Source organism: Berghia stephanieae, chromosome 2 (genome assembly GCF_034508935.2).
Source record: "Berghia stephanieae isolate SIO BIC M18660-M18661 chromosome 2, UCSD_Bste_1.3, whole genome shotgun sequence".
In the NCBI taxonomy this organism is placed as follows: domain Eukaryota; kingdom Metazoa; phylum Mollusca; class Gastropoda; order Nudibranchia; family Aeolidiidae; genus Berghia; species Berghia stephanieae.
Genome location: NC_088361.1, coordinates 89,861,950 through 89,882,184, shown reverse-complemented (window position 1 = coordinate 89,882,184; position 20,235 = coordinate 89,861,950). Strand labels below are relative to the sequence as shown.

Sequence of the window (20,235 nt, the reverse complement as noted above, 5' to 3'; positions counted from 1 at the left end):
CAGATCTAACAGACCCGGCTACCCATTCACTGCTTGGTGTACAGGGGATAGGAGAAAAAATCTCGACTTCACAAGGAATCGAACTTATTCCCTTTGGGTGTGGCGCGAGTGCTTTACCAAGTGATGACCTATCGAGGCCCGTCTTGATACAAAAGATATGATTAATTTTTGTTTTAATTTCACTTAAGCGATAAATAGCTAATAATTCAATGACAATCAAAACCTCTTATTGAGCTTGGTGCCATTCTCTGTTTTGCTATTTGACAAGAACTAATGTAAAATCAAATGCACTACAAAAGGGAAAAAATATTCAAAATTCCAATTTGCACTTTATTGCAAAAATAAATAAATAAATATATGTATAAATAAATAGACGCATGAATAAATAAATAAATGCATAAATAAATAATCTAAAACAAGCATCCTTCCTCGAGGAAAGCTGATATTTTGGAATGATTTTCTTTCGTATATTATTTTCCTTTCTTGCTTTGTTTGGCATTGTTTAATACACTCTTTATTCAGATCTTTATCTTAGACCAGTGCCTGCTCCCTAATTGCCAATCAGAGTGAGAGAGAGAGAGAGAGAAAGAGAGAGAGAGAGAAAGAGAGAGAGAGAGAGAGAGAGAGAGAGAGAGAGAGAGAGAAGGCATATATTTCATTTCATTTACCCACCTTCCATCGTTTACGAGCTGTGAAAGCTTTGAGGTTATCAATATCGATAGAGGCTGATTTCCTCTGTTCTTCATCTTTCTGTTTCTGTGGTTTGATCCAAGAGTGATTCAGGCAGTCATCTACTGTCATACGCTTCCTAGGGGGGTGAAAAGGAAGAAAATGGGATAGTCGAAAAATTCTAGAATTACAATTAAAGCACCCAAGAAAAAGTATGACAAAGGGGAATTTGGTTCAAATATGGATCCGATGTAGATTCAAAGAGCACACCATCGATGTATTTAATTTGAGACCACATAAAAGTCTAATCCAGACATCAGCTAAGGACCCCAATAAGAGGAATACATTAAAACCACTTTTACAAAACGATTGCCTATTTATAATGACCACTAAATCCGACCAGCTTTAAAAAAAAGATTTAAAATACGAACATTGGGAGAAGGTTCGGGTACTCTTCCTCTGGAAGTTAATAAAAAGAGATACCGCCAAGAACAAAATGGCGGATCTCGAGGTTGGGGGGGGGGGGGGGGGGGGTCTCCAATTCAAAGATTGTAAAGTAAATTGCGATGTTTTTAGCATCATTTCTATGCTCTAACCCCCCCCCCCCCCCAAAAAAAAAAAAAAAAATAAAAAAAGCATGGCAAACATGGATTTGGCGTGAATGTGACTGGGTGTAATAGTAAAAATTAACCATTTAACTTTTTAAAACCTTACTTTGGATTCCTCATGAATAATTTGTGGATGAAGTCTTTGGCGAGTTCGGATGTGTTGGTAAAGTGTTTCTTATCGAAGGAATAGTTGATGGCAGTGATGTTATGGTACGTGCTTTGCTGGGTGTCGCCCAAGAAAGGAGAAGATCCGCTTAATCTGAGGATGGAAATCATAGTAAGAAATTAGAATAGTGTGTCATAATTAGTGTCTCTCTCTCTCTCTCTCTCACACACACACACACACACACACACACACACACACACACACGCACACTCCCTCCATCTTTTTTCTCTCGTCCTCTCTCTTTTATTTCTCCCCAACATACACACACAATCTCTTTCTCTCTCTCTCTCTCTCTCTCTCTCTCTCTCTCTCTCTCTCTCTCTCTGCCGTCCCCCAATCTCCTCCTCCTCCTCCTCCCCTCTCTCTCTCTCTCTCTCTCTCTCTCTCCCTCTCTCCGTAATGTTGACTATCAATTCAATATTTAGACTGAAGTGACCGGTCCTGAGATGAGTATTTAAGCCCTAGCATCTACAAATAATTGAGCTAAGTGCAAAATTTATATAATATATAAAATTAGATAGATACAAAGGCAACAACATATCATATTGATAGACATGCATAGATAGAGAGAGACCTTTATATATAGATAGATAGATAGATAGATAGATAGATAGATAGATAGATAGATAGATAGATATATATATATATATATATATATATATAGATATATGTGTGTGTGTGTGTGTGTGTGTGTGTGTGGGTGGGTGGGTGTGTAGATAGATAGATAGATAGATAGATAGATAGATATAAAAGACATAGATAAATAGACAATAAATAGGATAACGATAAATAAAATGTGACAGCCACAGCTGCTATCAATATCAGTAAAGGCTACTCCAGTCCAAATCATCCGGTGTATTATATTATTAGATCATATGACAACATTGAAGGTGTCCAAAGGTGTTCAAAGGTGTCACGGTTGACTTGTCAGTCACACACGGTGATTTACGACTCCATTTGGCTGCAGTGGTCACGTGATCAGTGATTGATTACTCTTGCCTTAATGAGATCGAACCCATTCGTGCCTGCTTGCCACACAACAACAACAACAACAACAACAACAACAACAACAATAATAATAATAAACAACCTCAGTGTGTATTTACAGATTATTGATATATTGAACTGCCGGTCATAGACTTTGTATATTTTGTCAGACGATTTAGATGGCATAATAGGGTGATCGAAGTCTTTTCAATCTGGCACGAATTCTAGTGGTGTGGTCAACTATTTTTGTTGTACATTGGATGTGCTTCCAAGTCGGTTTATATAAAAGTTAATCTAAAATGAACAACGAAAACCCTTAGTCAATTTAAATTCTTGAGCCAAGGTGGAAACTTTTTGGACATATTTTACGTCGTAAACCTGAAATTCCCGCCAATAAAGCATCATCTATGGCTATAAACTTATTTCTTTTCTTAATTTAGTCCATTCTTACATAATACCAGTTTGACCCGTCGGTTCACAAATTATGTGTTCTGCCGAATTCCTGCAATACAGTTATTACCCGAGACAAAAAAAAAGTTGACCCTTCCCTTCTTCCCCCCCCCCCCCCCCCCCCCCCCAATATGAAAAAAAAAGAAAGAAAAGGGGCGGAGGATTCCGAAAGAGAGCATTGAAAGAAGGGGGCAAGGCACATAAATAAATACATATAGAACAATCGAGTGCCGGTAAACAATGGAATTATTGTCTGTAGTCCTATTGAACTCTGGACCAGTTATTATTGTACTATTCAATATAGTACTTATATCTTCTGGTTTGAAGCAATCAGCAAGAGCCTATATTATGTTATATCGAACAATAGATATTGTTTTGGTTTAATTAAGTACGTGTACCATAAAGTGTGTGGGAGGCGGGGGTGGGGGAATGGGGGGGGGGGGAGAGAAAAGAATATAATATATATATATATAGAGAGAAAGTGAAAGAAAGAAAGAAGATATATATATATATATATATATATATATATATATATATATATATATAGAGAGAGAGAGAGAGAGAGAGTGAGAATGAGAGATAGGTAGGTAGACAGATAGGTAGATAGATAGATAGATAGATAGATAGATAGATAGATAGATAGATAGATAGATAGGTAGATAGATAGATAGATAGATAGATAGATAGATAGAGATAGAGAAAGTGAGAGAGAGTAGTGAGAGAGAGTGAAGAGAGAGAGAGAGAGAGAGAGAGAGAGAGAGAGAGAGAGAGAGTTATTTCAACATCTTACAACCAAAAGTAAATAACTTCATGGGTGTATATTTCTTTGTACGTTTTAGTTTTGTGCGATAACCCTCTTTTCTATTGGCCAACGGGTATACAACACAACTTGACTTATTGGGAGAAGGAGAAGTCGAAGGAGGGTGAGGAGAATATGAATATATATAAATATGAAATATAATATATATATATATATAATATATATATATACATTATATATATATATATATATATATATATATATATATATATATATATATATATATATGTGTGTGTGTGTGTATTATATAAAATGTGTGTGTATAAATAATATCTTATTATATAGTTGGCACTGGACCAATCGTCACCAACTTCTCCACGGTGTTTACCATTGATATGAAGATCGTTTGCATGTATTATGAGATTGATAAGACGTGATAATTTTATCGAAAATTCAAATTTGTTTCGTCAAATACCATCACAGGTGCCATCATTTATAGATAGAATGAAGTTGACGTCACTCCGGTCTTTGTTATTGTTTTTTGCCATCCGCGTTTATGAGTAATTCTCACTAAACTATATTAACCAGACTATAAATATCCAATGTTAAACATAGTTTTGTGTGTTGGTCAGTTATACTTCCGGATGGCAATGTTATGAGCTTCTTAGCCAAGCGCATAATATCTATATCACCTGGGTTGTGTGTCAAGCTTCAGGGTAGCGAGTATGACAATGAGGTGGGAATACTTGCATTGAACCGATACCAGTTAGTAGTTCCTCTCATTATTTTGAATACAATCAATTTCTTAAAATGTATATCAACCTTTTCCCGCTCTGAACATTAGGAAATAATTCTACGATAATTGAACGGACAGCTATGCTTATATATATATATATATATATATATATATATATATATATATATATATATATATATATATATATGAGTGTGTGTGTGTGTGTCTGTATGTCTGTAAGTGTGTTTGTGTGTGCATGTGTGTGTACATCTATCGATAGTTAAAGACGATCTCCCCCTATAGAAACGCCTTAAATATGAGATTTTAAATGAGTTCGCTGAAGAAGGGAATCTTTGCCAAAATCGATTCTTGTTGAACATTTTACTGGCCATAATATTCTCATATTTCAAACTAGTATATTGCATTAAGAGGATGGATGATGTGTAACTATTTAATACTATTCCTATCAAACAAAACAAAACAAAAACAAACAAACAAACAAACCAACAAACCATTGAGAACTACGATAGCTAGAAGAAAACATAGTTTAGATCGAATACGTTTCCATTTTAACGTCAAGTAGGTGTGAATTATGCCGTACTCCGACGAATCGCATTTTCCCGTTTTACCAAGAACAAAACTTCAAATACAACAAATTAATTAAAACAGCCCTCATCTTGCTAATTTCCTTAAACCTTAGACCTATTAGAAGTCTGGGTATTAATCATTCTTGATCAATTATTGGACATCTTTATTTATCAATAATAATTATTTTTAAAATTATAAATTCTGGGCAAAATAGAAAGATGTTATGTGTAAAGCCGGAGGTAGAGTTGTTGCTTCATTCAAATTTAATGTAAATGATGACGACTCTGTATTATTATAGCAGGCATGACACTGGATTGAGACATTCAGTAAACGGCATTTAACGAGCACGCCTAAGGGATGTGTTACACATTTTAAATTAATGTTTCAATGACAATGAGGTTGAAAAAAGGCAAAAATAAAACTTGGCGAAATAAAAAAAAAATAAAAAATAAAAACCCAACAAAAACTAGTAATATAGACTACTTGACAGGCTTCTTGAAATGTCCCTTTGATATTCTGTAACATAAGCTGTTAGGCAGCTTGGTAAATGACAAAATAAATGAATGCATGGATAAATAGATAAGTAAATAAATGAATGTGTACTGCGCATTTCAAGTTTTGCTGGGATCATCATCCTCATCTTCATCATCGGCATCACCATTATTATCAACGTCACCATCATCATCATCATCATCATCATCATCATCATCATCATCATCATCATCGGATTCACCATTATTATCACCGTCACCACAGTCAACATCATCATAATAACAATCCTCATCCTCATCATCATCATCATCATCGGCATCAACATTATTATAATCGTCATCATCATCATCAACATCATCATCATTATAATCACCATTCTCATCATCATCCTCATCACCTTCATGACTTACCACCATCCCCGTGTCATAATATATCGTCGTTGTCATCATTGTCACTTTCATTAAAAATGGACGTATCAATAAACAAAACTATTTCTTTCTCGTAAACACCCGTTCACCCGTAATAAGTACATATACATACACACACAAACACACACAGAGAAAGAGAGACAGAGAGAGAAGTACACACACAGAGAGAGAGAGAGAGAGAGAGAGAGAGAGAGAGAGGGGGGGGGGGGGAGAGAGATAGAGGGTAGAGAGAAAGAACGATAGATAGATAGATAAATAAAAGACGGATATATAGAAAAAGATAAATAGATCGACAGATATATATATATATATATATATATATATATATATATATATAGATAGATAGATAGATAGATAGATAGATAGATAGACAGATAGATAAGAAAAGAAGAAGTCGGTCTTACTTCAACCCTACAGGTTAACAGTTCTTTAATAGAATACCTGTACTATCGTTTAAGTATAGATGAATAAAATAAAATTGACCACCTGTTACAAGTTGTTACTGTAAACATTCTCAAATGAAGGACTGAATAAAATAAAATTGACCACCTGTTACAAGTTGTTACTGTAAACATTCTCAAATGAAGGACTGAACACTATATCATAACAAAGACCTGAAGCAATTCTCTGCTCTTAACCAGTTAACTGCTGTACTCTGGAAAAATAAATATTAAAAGTTTTAGCCAGAAAACTAGTCCTTCAAATATCGATCAATTTAATTGATGTTCATCTTGGCAAAAACTCTCAAACCTGGGACCTTACGAAGTCCCAGGTTTGAGAGTTTTTGGCAAGATGAGGGTCATTTAAATCGATCAGTATTTGGAGGACGAGTTTTCTGGCCAAATTTTAAAATACGTTTTTTTTTTTTCAGAGTATGGCAATTAACTGGACAATGAAATGATTAAATTCACGTTTGTATATTATGTGAGTAAGGGCTATAATATATTCATCAAACTTCAACTAGATAATTGAAGTATAAAGTAGTCCATTAGGCAGGACTGAATTCCCGTTTCTGTAACGTTCCAAAGAACAACATCAATTGCTTTTTACATTTTATATAGGACGCTAGTATATCGCAAAGTACTATACGCCAGATCTCACGGACCTAGCCACCCAAATCACTGCTGGATAGAGAGAGAGAGAGGGGGGGGGGGGAGGGGAAGGCATGTCACTTTTGTAATATTCCTCCTAATCTAAGCGTCTCAAGTCCAGATTTTGAGTTACAATTCGATTAGCAGTCGTCCTATCTCATTACTATCCTTTTAATCCCCGGACTTTGAAAATCATAACAGGTTTTATGAATTAAAAAAAACAACAATAAACACACCCATTAACTCGCACACACACAAACACACACACACACACACACACAAACACACACACTACAAGACAACAATGAAATAGCACAGCTGACGTACCAATCGATCGATAGGCTACCGATTGCCTATGATATTGTGTTCAATACTTTCTCCAGTCTTGTGGTTTAACCTTCTAACGGCGAAATTCCATTTCTTTCAGCCTTCAGTCCATAGCCCACGTTAACTAATATAAGGAACGAACTGGGGATGCAGTTGACGTCATTCGGGCCTATGCTGTAGATAGAATGCGCTTGGCCAAGGAGTTCACAACATTGCCATCCGGAAGTATAACGGACCATCACACAAACTCTGTGTAACCATGAACTTTTATAGTCTGGTTAATACAGTTTAGTGAGAACAACTCACAAACGCGGATGGCAAAAACAATAATAAAGGCCTGAGTGACGTCATCTGCATACTATCTATTGTTTTTTGCCATCCGCGTTTATGAGTACTTCTCACTAAACTGTATTAAACAGACTATAAGCGTTTAAGGTTACACATAGTTTTGTGTGTTGGTCTCTGATACTTCCGGATGGGAATGTTGTGAGCATCTTAGCTAAGCGCATACTATCTATATTACCTTTCCATGTGCTCGAGGTCATCGGTCATATTGCAAAATATACTCAAAATGACCCGCATAGTGAAAACTGTTCACAGTTTTTGAAATATCTAACATCACGATTGGTCATCTTTTTTTCAGCTTGATACGTGTTTACAACTTTTATAGATAGTATGCAGATGACGTCACTCAGGCCTTTGTTATTGTTTTTGCCATCCGCGTTTGTGAGTTGTTCGCACTAAACTATATTAACCAGACTATAAAAGTTCATGGTTACACAGAGTTTGTGTGTTGGTCCGTTATACTTCCGGATGGCAATGTTGTGAACTCCTTGGCCAAGCGCATTCTATCTATACATAAAGCAGCGTGTTTACATTTGTTAAGAAATATCCAATCGTTGGACAGCAACAAATCATGTGATTGATGACTTGGTTGGACGAAAACCTGAATATAGATCGCCCCCATTGGCGTCACTCGGCTCTTTGTCATTAATTTGAGACCTCAATTTAGTGATTAGTTCTCACTAAACAACCGTTTGTCAATCAGACAATACACGATAAAGGTTACACACAGTTTTTTGTGTTGGTGTAGTGTGTAATCTCAATTAATCCATTGATGATATGCCTTTAGGTAAAATACGCATAACATCCAGCAGCCGGATATAATGTACCAACACACAGAACCATGTGTAAGCTTGAACGTTTATACTATTTAAATGTGCGGCCAGCTATATGATCTTGTAGTATGACACTCGCTTTCGGATCGGAAGGTCTTGGGTTCGAGCCTCGCTCGGCGCAAAGTTGATACCATTTTCATCAAATTTGAGCCTGAGCCTCTCATTTATTATCGGGTGGCAACTTAACTGTGACGCACACACACACACACACACACATATATATATATATATATATATATATATATATATATATATATATATATATATATAAGAATTAAAGCTTCAGTCCAGGCACCACATCATTTTGACTTTGTAAATGTAAAATCGAATTCGGCTAGTAAAGGGTTAAAACTGAGGTTATTAAGGCCATCAATAAAATCAATTAGCTGCTGTGAACCACTTCCATTGGAGAAGACTGGGAATAATAACAACAATGTCGTGTGGCGTCGTTTTGAACCTATGTCAATTATGATCTCAGCAGTATAATCACTATTCGTGTCTCACCTTTCAATTGGTACAATTTAAAGACAGAAACAGAAATAATAATGATGATGATGATTATAATGATGATGATGATGATGGTGATGATGATGATAATAAAATAAATTTTAAAAAGTAATATTATTATCATTAATAATAATAATAATAATAATAATATAATAATAATAATAATAATAATAATAATAATGATGATAATAATAATAATAATAATAATAATAATAATAATAATAATAATAATAATAATAATAATAATAATAATAATAATAATAATAATAATAATTAATAATAATAATAATAATAATGATAATATCAATAATAATATATAATAATAATAATAATAATAATAATAATAATAATAATAATAATAATAATAATAATAATAATAATAATAATAATAATAATAATAATAAGAAGAAGAAGAAGAAGAAGAAGAAGAATAATAACAATAATAATAATAATAACAATAACAATAATAATAAAAAAAAAAGCAATAAGCAGTTCCGGATTTTTCTTATTATAGAATATTAATCTCATTTATCGGACCAAAAAAAAAATAATGTGTTTCTCGTCTGGTTGGCAATATTCGGGTGGTGTGGAATGATGATAAATGTATTATGTAACCCCAGCCAAGGCTAGGTAACATTAACATCTCACCACCTGAAGATAGCCTTGGAGGTAAAAAAAAAAAAAACCCAACAAATTTGTACTTGGGGTAGGAGAAATATAATTATATGTAACATAGTCTGGGTAAACGGTATACTCATTCAGACACACACACAAACACACACACACAAACACAAATATATATTATATATATATATATATATATATATATATATATATATATATATATATATATTATATTAAAATATTACCACAATGTTTGGGACAGTCTACATCAATGTTTCAGGCTTAATTTGCCATCGTCAGTCCTGACGATGGCAAATTAAGCCTGAAACATTGATGTAGACTGTCCCAAACATTGTGGTAAATATTTTAAATAATAATTCGCTCCATTACTACATGTCGAGCACTTTTCGTACCATATTTGTATCAAACACGATTCAATATATATATATATATATATATATATATATATATATATATATATATATATATATATATATATAATTCAAAGACACATGCCCAAACACTGACACAAACACATGCAAACTCACAACCATACTCAAATAAACAATAACACAGAGGCAATAGAGAAAGGGGGGGGGGGGAAGAGAGAGAGAGAGAGAGAGAGAGAGAGAGAGAGAGAGAGAGAGAGCAGAGAGAGAGAGGGGGAGCATGAGCGAGAGAGAGAAAATCAGAGTGTGAGGTAGAGAGTGAGGAGACGGCAGCGATAGAAGAGAGATAGAGAGAGAGAGATAGATAGAAAGAGAGAGAGAGAGAGAGAGAGAGAGAGACGATGTGGGGGGGGGGGGGCGGTTAAAGACTTACAAAATGTAGGTAATAACTCCTAGTGAGGAGATGGCAGCGATAGAAGAGATATAGAGATAGATAGATAGATAGATAGATAGAGAGAGAGAGAGAGAGAGAGAGAGAGAGAGAGAGAGAGCAGAGAGAGAGGGGGGAGCATGAGCGAGAGAGACACAGAGAGAGAGAGACGATGGGGGGGGGGGGGGGGGGTTAAAGACTTACAAAATGTAGGTAATAACTCCTATACTCCACATATCAGTAGCAAGGGTCAGCTTTTCATAACTCACAACCTCAGGCGCTGTGGAAATATAGAATAAAGCAAAACATGGTTCATATTCATTTGTAGACATTCAGAGCCATCCGTCCCTTGTAGCCACAGTTTATCCCGGTTGGTAAAACGTGAAACGGACCAGAAATCCTTTGGATAGGAGACCAGTCTATCGCAATGTACTTTCCGCCAAATATAACAGCCCCAGCTCCCCAATCACAGGGAGGTCGGGGTAAAAAATCTCGACTGCATCCGGGACCGATCTTGGTCCCTTTGCATGTGAAGCGAGTGGTCTACCAATTCAGCTACCAAGACCCCCCCCCCACCCCCCCCCCAACCCCCGCCACACACACACACACGACACATAATGCTTATTTTAATCCCATATTTGCCCAAAAATTCTCCCGAAATTCCTCTCTGATTAAATTGGCAGGTCTCCAATTACCAAATCAAGGCAGGTCATGCGTACAAAAGTTTGCATTCTTTTCCTCTGTTACACGTTCTCGTAATTTGATGTCAAAATTTACACAACCAGCCAACCTCTTTGATCAAAGTCAACCGAACCACAGGCCATGTAGTGCAAGCGCAACAAAATTTGTGACCCATCGACTGAAAACGGTGGTATGGCGGCGGGGTAAACCTTGTGCTTAAAATTGAAAATTAAGCCCAATTTATACAAGTTGGTCTCGATATCTCAGTTAGTAGAGCACTCGCTTCACACGCAATGGGACCGAGGTCGATCCCCGGGTGCAGTCGATATAATTTTCTGACCCTCCTGTCCATCCAAATGGGATTGGCTAGCTGGGTCAGTTAGATCTGGCGGAAAGTACTTTGTTGCGACAGACTAGCGACGTATCCAAAGAAACCAGCGAGTGATTGGTATTGTCCGTTTCATGCTATAGAAACCGGGATAAACTCCGGCTCCATGGGCCGAATGGCTCTGAATGACTACTTTTATACAGGCTCATCATTCTAATGTAAACACTCTTATGAAAATGTTAAATCCAAGCCCTGATTGCGTTTGGTTATCAGAACTGCTTTTATGTGCACCTAGGTAAAATAAATACGTTCATTAAAAGGAGTGAGCTCTTCCTCCCCCCTCCCCCACCCCCAACTTTAAAATATCACAAAAACCTTAAATTTCTATATTCTGATCATGTTGTCGTTAACTCGATTTCCACCTTCTTATTCATTCCGAAAACCATTCGAGAACCCAAAACTACAGGATAAATTTGGCAAACAGACAACAAATCCCAACGATATCCTTGACATTGTAACTGACCACTTCCAGCAGAAATTTCACAAACAAGTCTCACAAATATCGCCCTTCTCAGGAAACCCTAGAGACCTAAACAACCGCATCACAACAACTGAAGTTAGAAATAGCATAAAGTGCCTAAACAATAACAGATCCCAGGCGAAGATGAAATTCCCGCTGAATTGCTGAAATGCGGTACCCTCTCCCTGGATCTGAGCATTGCAAACATAATGAACAAAACATTCTCAACACACAAAGACTGGGACATAAACAGCGGTGTCCTAATTACAATACAAAAACCAGGAAAAACGAAAGGACCCGTAAACAACCTGCGCCCAATAACATTACTGAATACCATAAGAAAAACACTGTCAACTATTGTCCTCAACAGAATTAGACCGAAAATAGAAAATTATCTATCACATAGCCAAAGCGGGTTTCGCCAAGACCGAAGCACATCGGACGTTGTATGGACACATAAATGGTTGGCAGCAAAGGCACTCAAAGAAAACATATCCATAACAATATCCGGAATCGATATGTCCGCAGCCTTTGATACGATCGACAGAGGAAAACTTTTGGAGATATTAACAGAAATAGTAGACGAAGACGAGCTCCGAATAATCCGATTTCTCCTCAGCAACACAAAGATACAACCAAGGATATACGGGGCCACAAAACAGACGCAGTTCGAAAGTAACATCGGGACCCCCAAGGAGATAGTCTGAGCCCGATTCTGTTCACAATATACTTAGAACACGCTCTGAAAGAAGTTCTAAAAGTCATTCCAAAACCAACGACTCATATTGAGAACGCAATCCCTAGAGAAATCGCCTATGCAGATGATGTCGATTTTATTGGATCAACACCAGCAAATATAGACATCATACAAAATACCCTCATGAAATATAACCTCCAAGTCAATGCCAATAAAACCGAATTTACAACAATATCGAGGAACAAAGAGGAATGGAAAAGAACAAAGAAAGTCGGCTCACTAATTGGAGACACCGAGGATGTACAAAGAAGAAAACAGCTATCAAACGCCACACTCAGTAAACTCACCAATGTATGGATTAGAGGTGACAAAATAAAGAGAAAAACCAAACTGAAAGTGTACCATGCTCTTGTAAAACCGGTACTTCTGTATAACTGCGGCACTTGGGCGTTGACAAAATCCGAAGAAGAACATCTGGATGCCTTCCATCGCACACAGCTAAGAAGGGTACTGGACATCAAATACCCCAAAAAGATCTCAAATGAATCACTCTATAAGATCACAAAAGAAAGACCAATCTCCCTTGACATTTTACAACAACGATGGCAACTTTTCGGTCACATACTACGCAGGGACAAAAACATACCAGCAAACCAAGCCATGTCGGGATACTTCCAAAAACACGGGAACCTTTTCAGAGGAAGACCGATCACAACACTCCCCGTGATCCTAAACAAAAACCTCACAACACTTGGACAAAGCATTAGTCTCATAACGGCAGGGGACCTTGAAAATCTGAGAACCCTAGCAGAGGACCGGCAATATTGGAGACACCTCACACAGGAAATACTGGAAACAGCCAAGGCGACCCGATCTTTCGGTCGAGACGCGAAAGGCATCTAAGTCAAGTCAAGTATTCATTCCGACATAATACCTGATCGACATTGTGGGTTAAATTTTTTGTTAAAGAAAAGAAAGTTAGAAGGGAGGAGGGGGTGGGCGGGGTAGTAAAAAAGATAATTAGAAAGAAAAAGGCAAAGAAAAAGTAAACCCTTTTTTATCCCATACAAAAGTACCTTTTTTTTTTTTTTTTTTTGAAGAGGCCTGAAATACCAACATAGCGGTGAAACGGATTAAGTATGTAAATGGAAATAGTACTGTAGCAGGGCTGCCAGCTGCACGGGGGGACAAAGAAGCAAATCCGTATGTTTATTTTAACCTTTATAAGATATAAAGACTATATAATACTATATATTCCCTCAGATTGTACTTTTTTTTAAAGAATGAAAATCAAATCTTAAACCCTCTTCCGCACTAGGACAGGACTGTCCTGGGACAGTCCTGTCCCAAATCTGTAACATATAGAATTTAGAGAAATCTTCCGCACCTATTGGGACGGGACAAAACAGTCCCGTTGTGTCCCAAGCCGTTGTGAAATGCTACAAAATCAACGGGACAGGACTGTCCCAGTCCCGTGTTCATATCGTTTGTGATAGTAGAAAAATATAGCAGACTTCCGCACTAGGACAAAAAATTCGCAGACTTGGCGGCGCCGTGTCAAAATTGAAATGCCTGTCTTTATTTTCTGCATCCCTACTACTACTACTACTACTACTACTGTTGCTTCTGCTGCTGCTAATGCCACTAATATATTAATACCTACATCCCTTACATTTTGTATTTATTTCCAATTCCATTGGATTTATTTTCCAACAATAGTCCACACTTTATTTTAGTTCACTGACTTCTATACTGCATTACACAGTTCCTACCCGCTTCCCCTCTTTTAACATAATTAAGTACGCACCTTTTATAAATTTCTATTGCTCTGTTTTAATTCGCGCTTCCTCACAAAGTAGCATACAATTTCCTGCCCATCAATGTTTTTGTTTGTGCATCTTAACAACGCCACTACCACATTGTCTCATTCGTCTGTAGTTTTTAATACATCATGTGTTGTGATGAAGGGGAAACCCGAAACGTCCATTTTATCTGTTTTCGTATATAAACTGAAGCCTACATTCAATTTCACAGTTATGATTTATTTATTTATTTCAATTCTGAATATAAAAAAGCAAGAACAATTCAAAAAATAATTCTATATGATGAAACCACGTACAGAAGGCATAGCAACACAAACACTTTCGGCAATTTAAAAACGTATGTTTATAAATATAATTTAAGATGCGTCACACTTTGTGACACAGCAGTAACGTGTCTAAAACCGGTCGCACATCTATTCGGTACCTTGTGGGATCAATTATCTTTATCGTTATTTATTTCGGGAATTTTCGATGAAAATATTTTTAAGTAAGTCCTTCTGAGCCACTTGGACTCATTGTAAGACAAATTAACTCCTTTAGATCCTTGTAGCCAATGGTGCAGGAGTTATTCCGGTTTCAATAGCGTGAAGCGGACAATTAACGTATTTGTTTGAAAACCTTTGAACAGGACGCTAGTCTATCGCAGATTACTATCCCAGCTTGACAGGTACCCTTTTACACCTGAATGGAGTGAGTGATTGGAGTAAATTTTCTTGCTCTAGAAAGTACAAATTGGCTTTGGTCGGGATCGAACGCAGAACCTCTGAGTCCAGAGTACAACGCGCTAACCATGGGCCATCTTGCCTCCTAACTTATAAATCCGGAACTTATCCATGTTGCTGAAGCGTTGAGCAGACAGATAACAGTTTAAAATTAAAAAAAAAAAAAATTCCCTTTTTCATCCCATAGGGGACATTTTTCTCGAGGGTCTATTCCAAGGGAAGACTGGAATAACCCAGGCGTCAGCCGCAATGCAGCGCCGCAAATTGAGCTAGGGTGAGGTATAACCCAGGCGTTAGCCGCAGTGCAGCGCCGCAAATTGAGCTAGGCGAGGTGACTTACTCAAGGCAACACAGCGCATCAGCGGGTGATCGAACTGATGCATTTCGGGTACGAAGCAAAGACCGTACCACCGAGCCATGTTGACTTTCTATTATCCTCTTGAATGATGCTAGTCCGTCAAAGATTACTTTCATCAGCGAACTGGTACTCATTTGCAACTGGGTAAAATGAGGTGATTCCAAGAAAGTCATTTTAAGATAAGATCGGAGATCACCATAGAGTCTACGGAATTAACCCTTGAGCAATCTTTGGGTCATTAAAGGATGCACCCAATGTTGTTTTCTCTTTAAATTTGTCATTTTTTTCCACGTAGTAAAGCGCAGAAAATGCAACCTCTATTTCATACATTACTTGTAGCAGCAGTAGTAGTAGTAGTAGTAGTAGTAGTAGTAGTAGTAGTAGTAGTAGTAGTAGTAGTAGTAGTAGTAGTAGTAGTAGTAGTAGTAGTAGTTGTAGTAGTAGAAGTAGTGGTAGAAGAGGTGGTAGTTGTAGTAGTAGTAGTAGTAGTAGTAGTAGTAGTAGTAGTAGTAGTAGTAGTAGTAGTAGTAGTAGTAGTAGTAGTAGTAGTGGTAGTGGTAGTAGTAGTAGTAGTAGTAGTAGTAGTAGTAGTTAGTAGTAGTAGTAGTAGTAGTAGTAGTAGTAGTAGTAGTAGTGTAGTAGTAGTAGTAGTAGTGGTAGTAGTAGTAGTAGTAGTAGTAGTAGTAGTAGTAGTAGTAGTAGTAGTAGTAGTAGTAGTAGTGTAGTAGTAGTAGTAGTAGTAGTAGTAGTAGTAGTAGTAGTAGTAGTAGTAGTAGTAGTAGTAGTAGTAGTAGTAGTAGTAGTAGTAGTGTAGTAGTGGTAGTGTAGTAGTAGTAGTGTAGTAGTGTAGTAGTAGTAGTAGTAGTAGTAGTAGTAGTAGTAGTGTAGTAGTAGTAGTAGTAGTAGTTGTTGTTGTAGTAGTAGTAGCAGCAGCAATAATATTACTCTTGCTATAAGAATATTTCATGATTATATAAATCTTATGTAAACAAATCCCATTGTACAGTGTAAAAAATCATTATCGTCATGTCGTATCTTATGTTGATTCATAAAATGTGAATTATTAGAGTTGTACCAAGGACTTATTTTTTAAATTATTAATTTATAATTCAAACTATTAAATAACTAATCTATTAATTAGAAGATTTTACATTATTATTATCACCATTATAATTATCATTATTATTATTATTATTATTATTATTATTATTATTATTATTATTATTATTATCATTACTATCATTATCATTATTACTATCATTGTTTGCCTTGCTTTATTATTGATTTTATTTACTTGATTTGTTGATGAAAATATTATATTCTTGTATGAGTTATATTGACAATTGCCTACAAATAAACTTTTGAATCTTGTAAAAAAAAATAAAAAAATAATGCATTCGCGCAGGTGTGTCCCGGGACAGTCCTGTCCTAGTGCGGAACCCCTTTTGAATAGAAGTTTTCTCCAGTGGGACAGGACAAATTTGTCCTAGTGCGTAAGTAACAGGTAAAAACCTTTGTCTCATACGTTTCGGATTTTTTAAAAATGTTTTTTACTTTTTTTTTCTTTTTTTTTTTTTTGTTAAATTCACTAAAGAGGGGATGTTTGCATTGTTTCTTAATTTTATTTTCAAGATATTCTAAACGATTCTGGAATTGTTCACCCACACAAACTTATAAAAATATTTTTTTTAGAACCAATGTAAAACACATTGAGTATTATATAATTTTGAAAATGCGCTGTACAAATTAATGTCCTCTATTATTATTATTATTATTATTATTATTATTATTATTATTATTATTATTATTATTATTATTATTATTATTATTATTATTATTATTATTATTATTATTATTATTATCATCATTATTATTGCATTGACATGCAGTCTGACACTTTTTCTTGTTTTAAGGTTGGCAGCCCTGCTGTAGTTACGAGCAGTTAAGTACTGAATGAGAGAAAATGAATATTGACGCAATTCGTTTAACAGTCTCTCCTTGATCTTGAAACTAACGGTAAACACAAAGGCTTAGGTTAAGATAAAATTCCCATTTTAGCGCTTTGCCAATGACTTCAATTCAAGAAGTACCACTCTATATTTCTGATTTTTTGGAAATACATATTATCTTCATAAGGTAATCAACACAGTTCCTAATATTTCTTTCTTATATCTCCAACACAAGCAAAAAGCATCGCCGACGTGCACATATTAGCAGGTCTGATAAGCGATCGCAATTATGTGCTTGATTTATTTAACATTGTTACATAATATGAAAACTATTTTGAATTGGCTTGAGAATGTCTCCATTACAACAATGAGACCATAACTAAATGTGAGGCGCTCTTGAGAAATGGTCCACGACATAATATCACCTGGATGGTATTTTCGAAATCTGGCAAATAACAGGTGTTTTCAGACTTTCTGAGGAAAATCGGGATTACCCAATAATATTAATGTTTGATTGTTCATTTATGACCAGTTCCAGTTGAAAAATTTGCACACTAAATATTTTAATCCTTTTTTTTTCGAGGGCTCTTTAAACGTTCAGTAAATGGCGTTGAGTAAACTTTGAAGCCGTTTCCCTCAAAACCACTTTTTGTCTACTTCAAATGGCCATAACCCTGACATTTGTTAACATATTTCATGAAATAAACATCAAAATGTATAGAAAAGGACAGACACGTCGTTGTCACATCACACATTCCTCTCTTCCGGTTCAAAATTCATTGGAAGTGTGTAACCTAACAATATTACATATTGAATTGGAATATTGGTTACATATTGAATGAATCATAAGGTGGCATAATCATTTTAGTATCAGGGTGTTTAGGCAGATTCCTGTGATTACTGGGTCTAAAAAAGTGAGAATGGATTATATCTTTATTAACGACCAGCATTTATATAGGATAGAAAAAAACCCCAAAAACATCACTCTGAAACCAGAAGATCAGGTATGTATCCAGTTCTCCGGTGCATAGTAATGAAGGAATTTATATCTGTCGTATGTGCTATAATATTGATTTACCCCAAAACCACTAGTCATTTCCAATTGTTTTACACAATACATTGGGGTCCCGTTAGCTCAGTTGGTAGAGCACTCGCTTCATAAGCAAATGAACCGAGATCGATTCCCCCCCCCCCCCACCTGTCCACCCAGCAGTGATTGGGTAGCTGATAGATCTTAGTGGAAGGTACTTTACGATAGACCAGCAACTTCTATAGTCCTTTTCACGCTATAGAAACCGAGATAAACTCCGGTTCCATGGGCCTATGGATCTGAAGGACTACTACTTATACAAAATATATATATGACAAAATATACATTTACATTCATATGACCATATGTCGCTTAAGATAGAAATTGAATCAAAGACGATATGTATGTCTTCAAACATAAAAATAAACTTTACCGATAAACTCTGCCGTTCCCATCAAGGCACGTAGGTCCTCTTTCCCAGATAACTGTTGGGCCAGACCGAAGTCAATCAGTTTGATGTTCTGGGATTTCTTGTTCAACAGCATGATGTTCTCGGGCTGGAAGAATTTGGAGTATAGATATAAAATACAAGATTTATTATTATTATTATTATTATTATTATTATTATTATTATTATTATTATTATTATTATTATTACTATTATTTTTATTATAATATTCATTATTATTATTATTATTATTATTATTATTATTATTATTATTATTATTATTATTATTATTATTATTATTATTATTACTATTATTATTATTATTATTATTATTATTATTATTATTATTATTATTATTATTATTATTATTATTATTATTATTATTATTATTATCATTATTATTATTATTGGTGTTGTCGTCGTCGTCATCATCATCGTTATGGTGTATTATTATTGAGTCATTGCCCTTTGCAATGGTATTACCAATATTGCATTTCCATGAATAATCCACTGAATTACATTTAATTACTTCTAAATTATGTCACAATCGAATATATTTTATGAATACATTATATTCGTATCATTAATTAACTACACTTGTGCATTGACGATCTATTACATAACGTATATTCTGTTTATGTATATTTCTATACTGCCATGTTAAATATTACTAAGTCTGTGATATATGAAATATAAAGTTGGCAATAACGTATCTTATTGACAGGCCACAAATAAGTGTATGCCCTGTCAGTCTTTCTGTGCACTTCCTTTTGGTGCATAACAATCATCATCATCATCACCATCATCATCATCATCATCATCTTGATTGTTATCAATATTTATTTATTTAATCATTTTCGAACTAATTTATTTATCTATCTGCCTCTCTACCATTCTATCTATTTATCAACATAAAAGGAAAATCTGTAAATACCTTGAGGTCTAGATGGGCGATACTATTGTCGTGGAGATGCTTCAATCCATGCAGAATTTGGGCAATGAAAGCGGACGCCTCTTCTTCATCCAAGCAGTCTTTCTCAGAGATGTAGTCAAACAACTCACCTCCTGTCACTCTGGAGACGGAAGAACAGAATTACTTGATACAGATAAAAGATGAACATGTTTGTTTTGGGGGTTTTTTTTTTGTTGGTTATTTTTTTTTTTGGTCTAGTGGTAAGACGCATTCGGGTTGTGACCATTATGACTCGAAGTCGATCCCCGCGCCTCCGTTGGTAGAGCACTCGCATCC

At 35.6% G+C, this 20,235-nt stretch overlaps 1 protein-coding gene across 3 annotated transcripts in view; it reads right to left on the bottom strand.

The window, feature by feature from the left end:
* The window catches only part of LOC144965798 (death-associated protein kinase 1-like), a 179,222-nt gene that overhangs the window by 108,221 nt on the left and 50,766 nt on the right, over positions 1-20,235 (bottom strand). For 2 of the 3 annotated variants that reach the window (XM_078901520.1, XM_078901521.1), the window contains exons 3-7: positions 19,921-20,059; positions 18,972-19,095; positions 10,635-10,710; positions 1,384-1,536; positions 673-808 (exon numbers count right to left, since the gene is read on the bottom strand). In XM_078901520.1, coding sequence (XP_078757646.1) covers positions 673-808; positions 1,384-1,536; positions 10,635-10,710; positions 18,972-19,095; positions 19,921-20,059 — 628 coding nt within the window. Of the gene's footprint in view, positions 1-672; positions 809-1,383; positions 1,537-10,433; positions 10,449-10,634; positions 10,711-18,971; positions 19,096-19,920; positions 20,060-20,235 lie in introns of those variants that run through there. The other variant, XM_078901539.1, reaches the window with a different exon arrangement.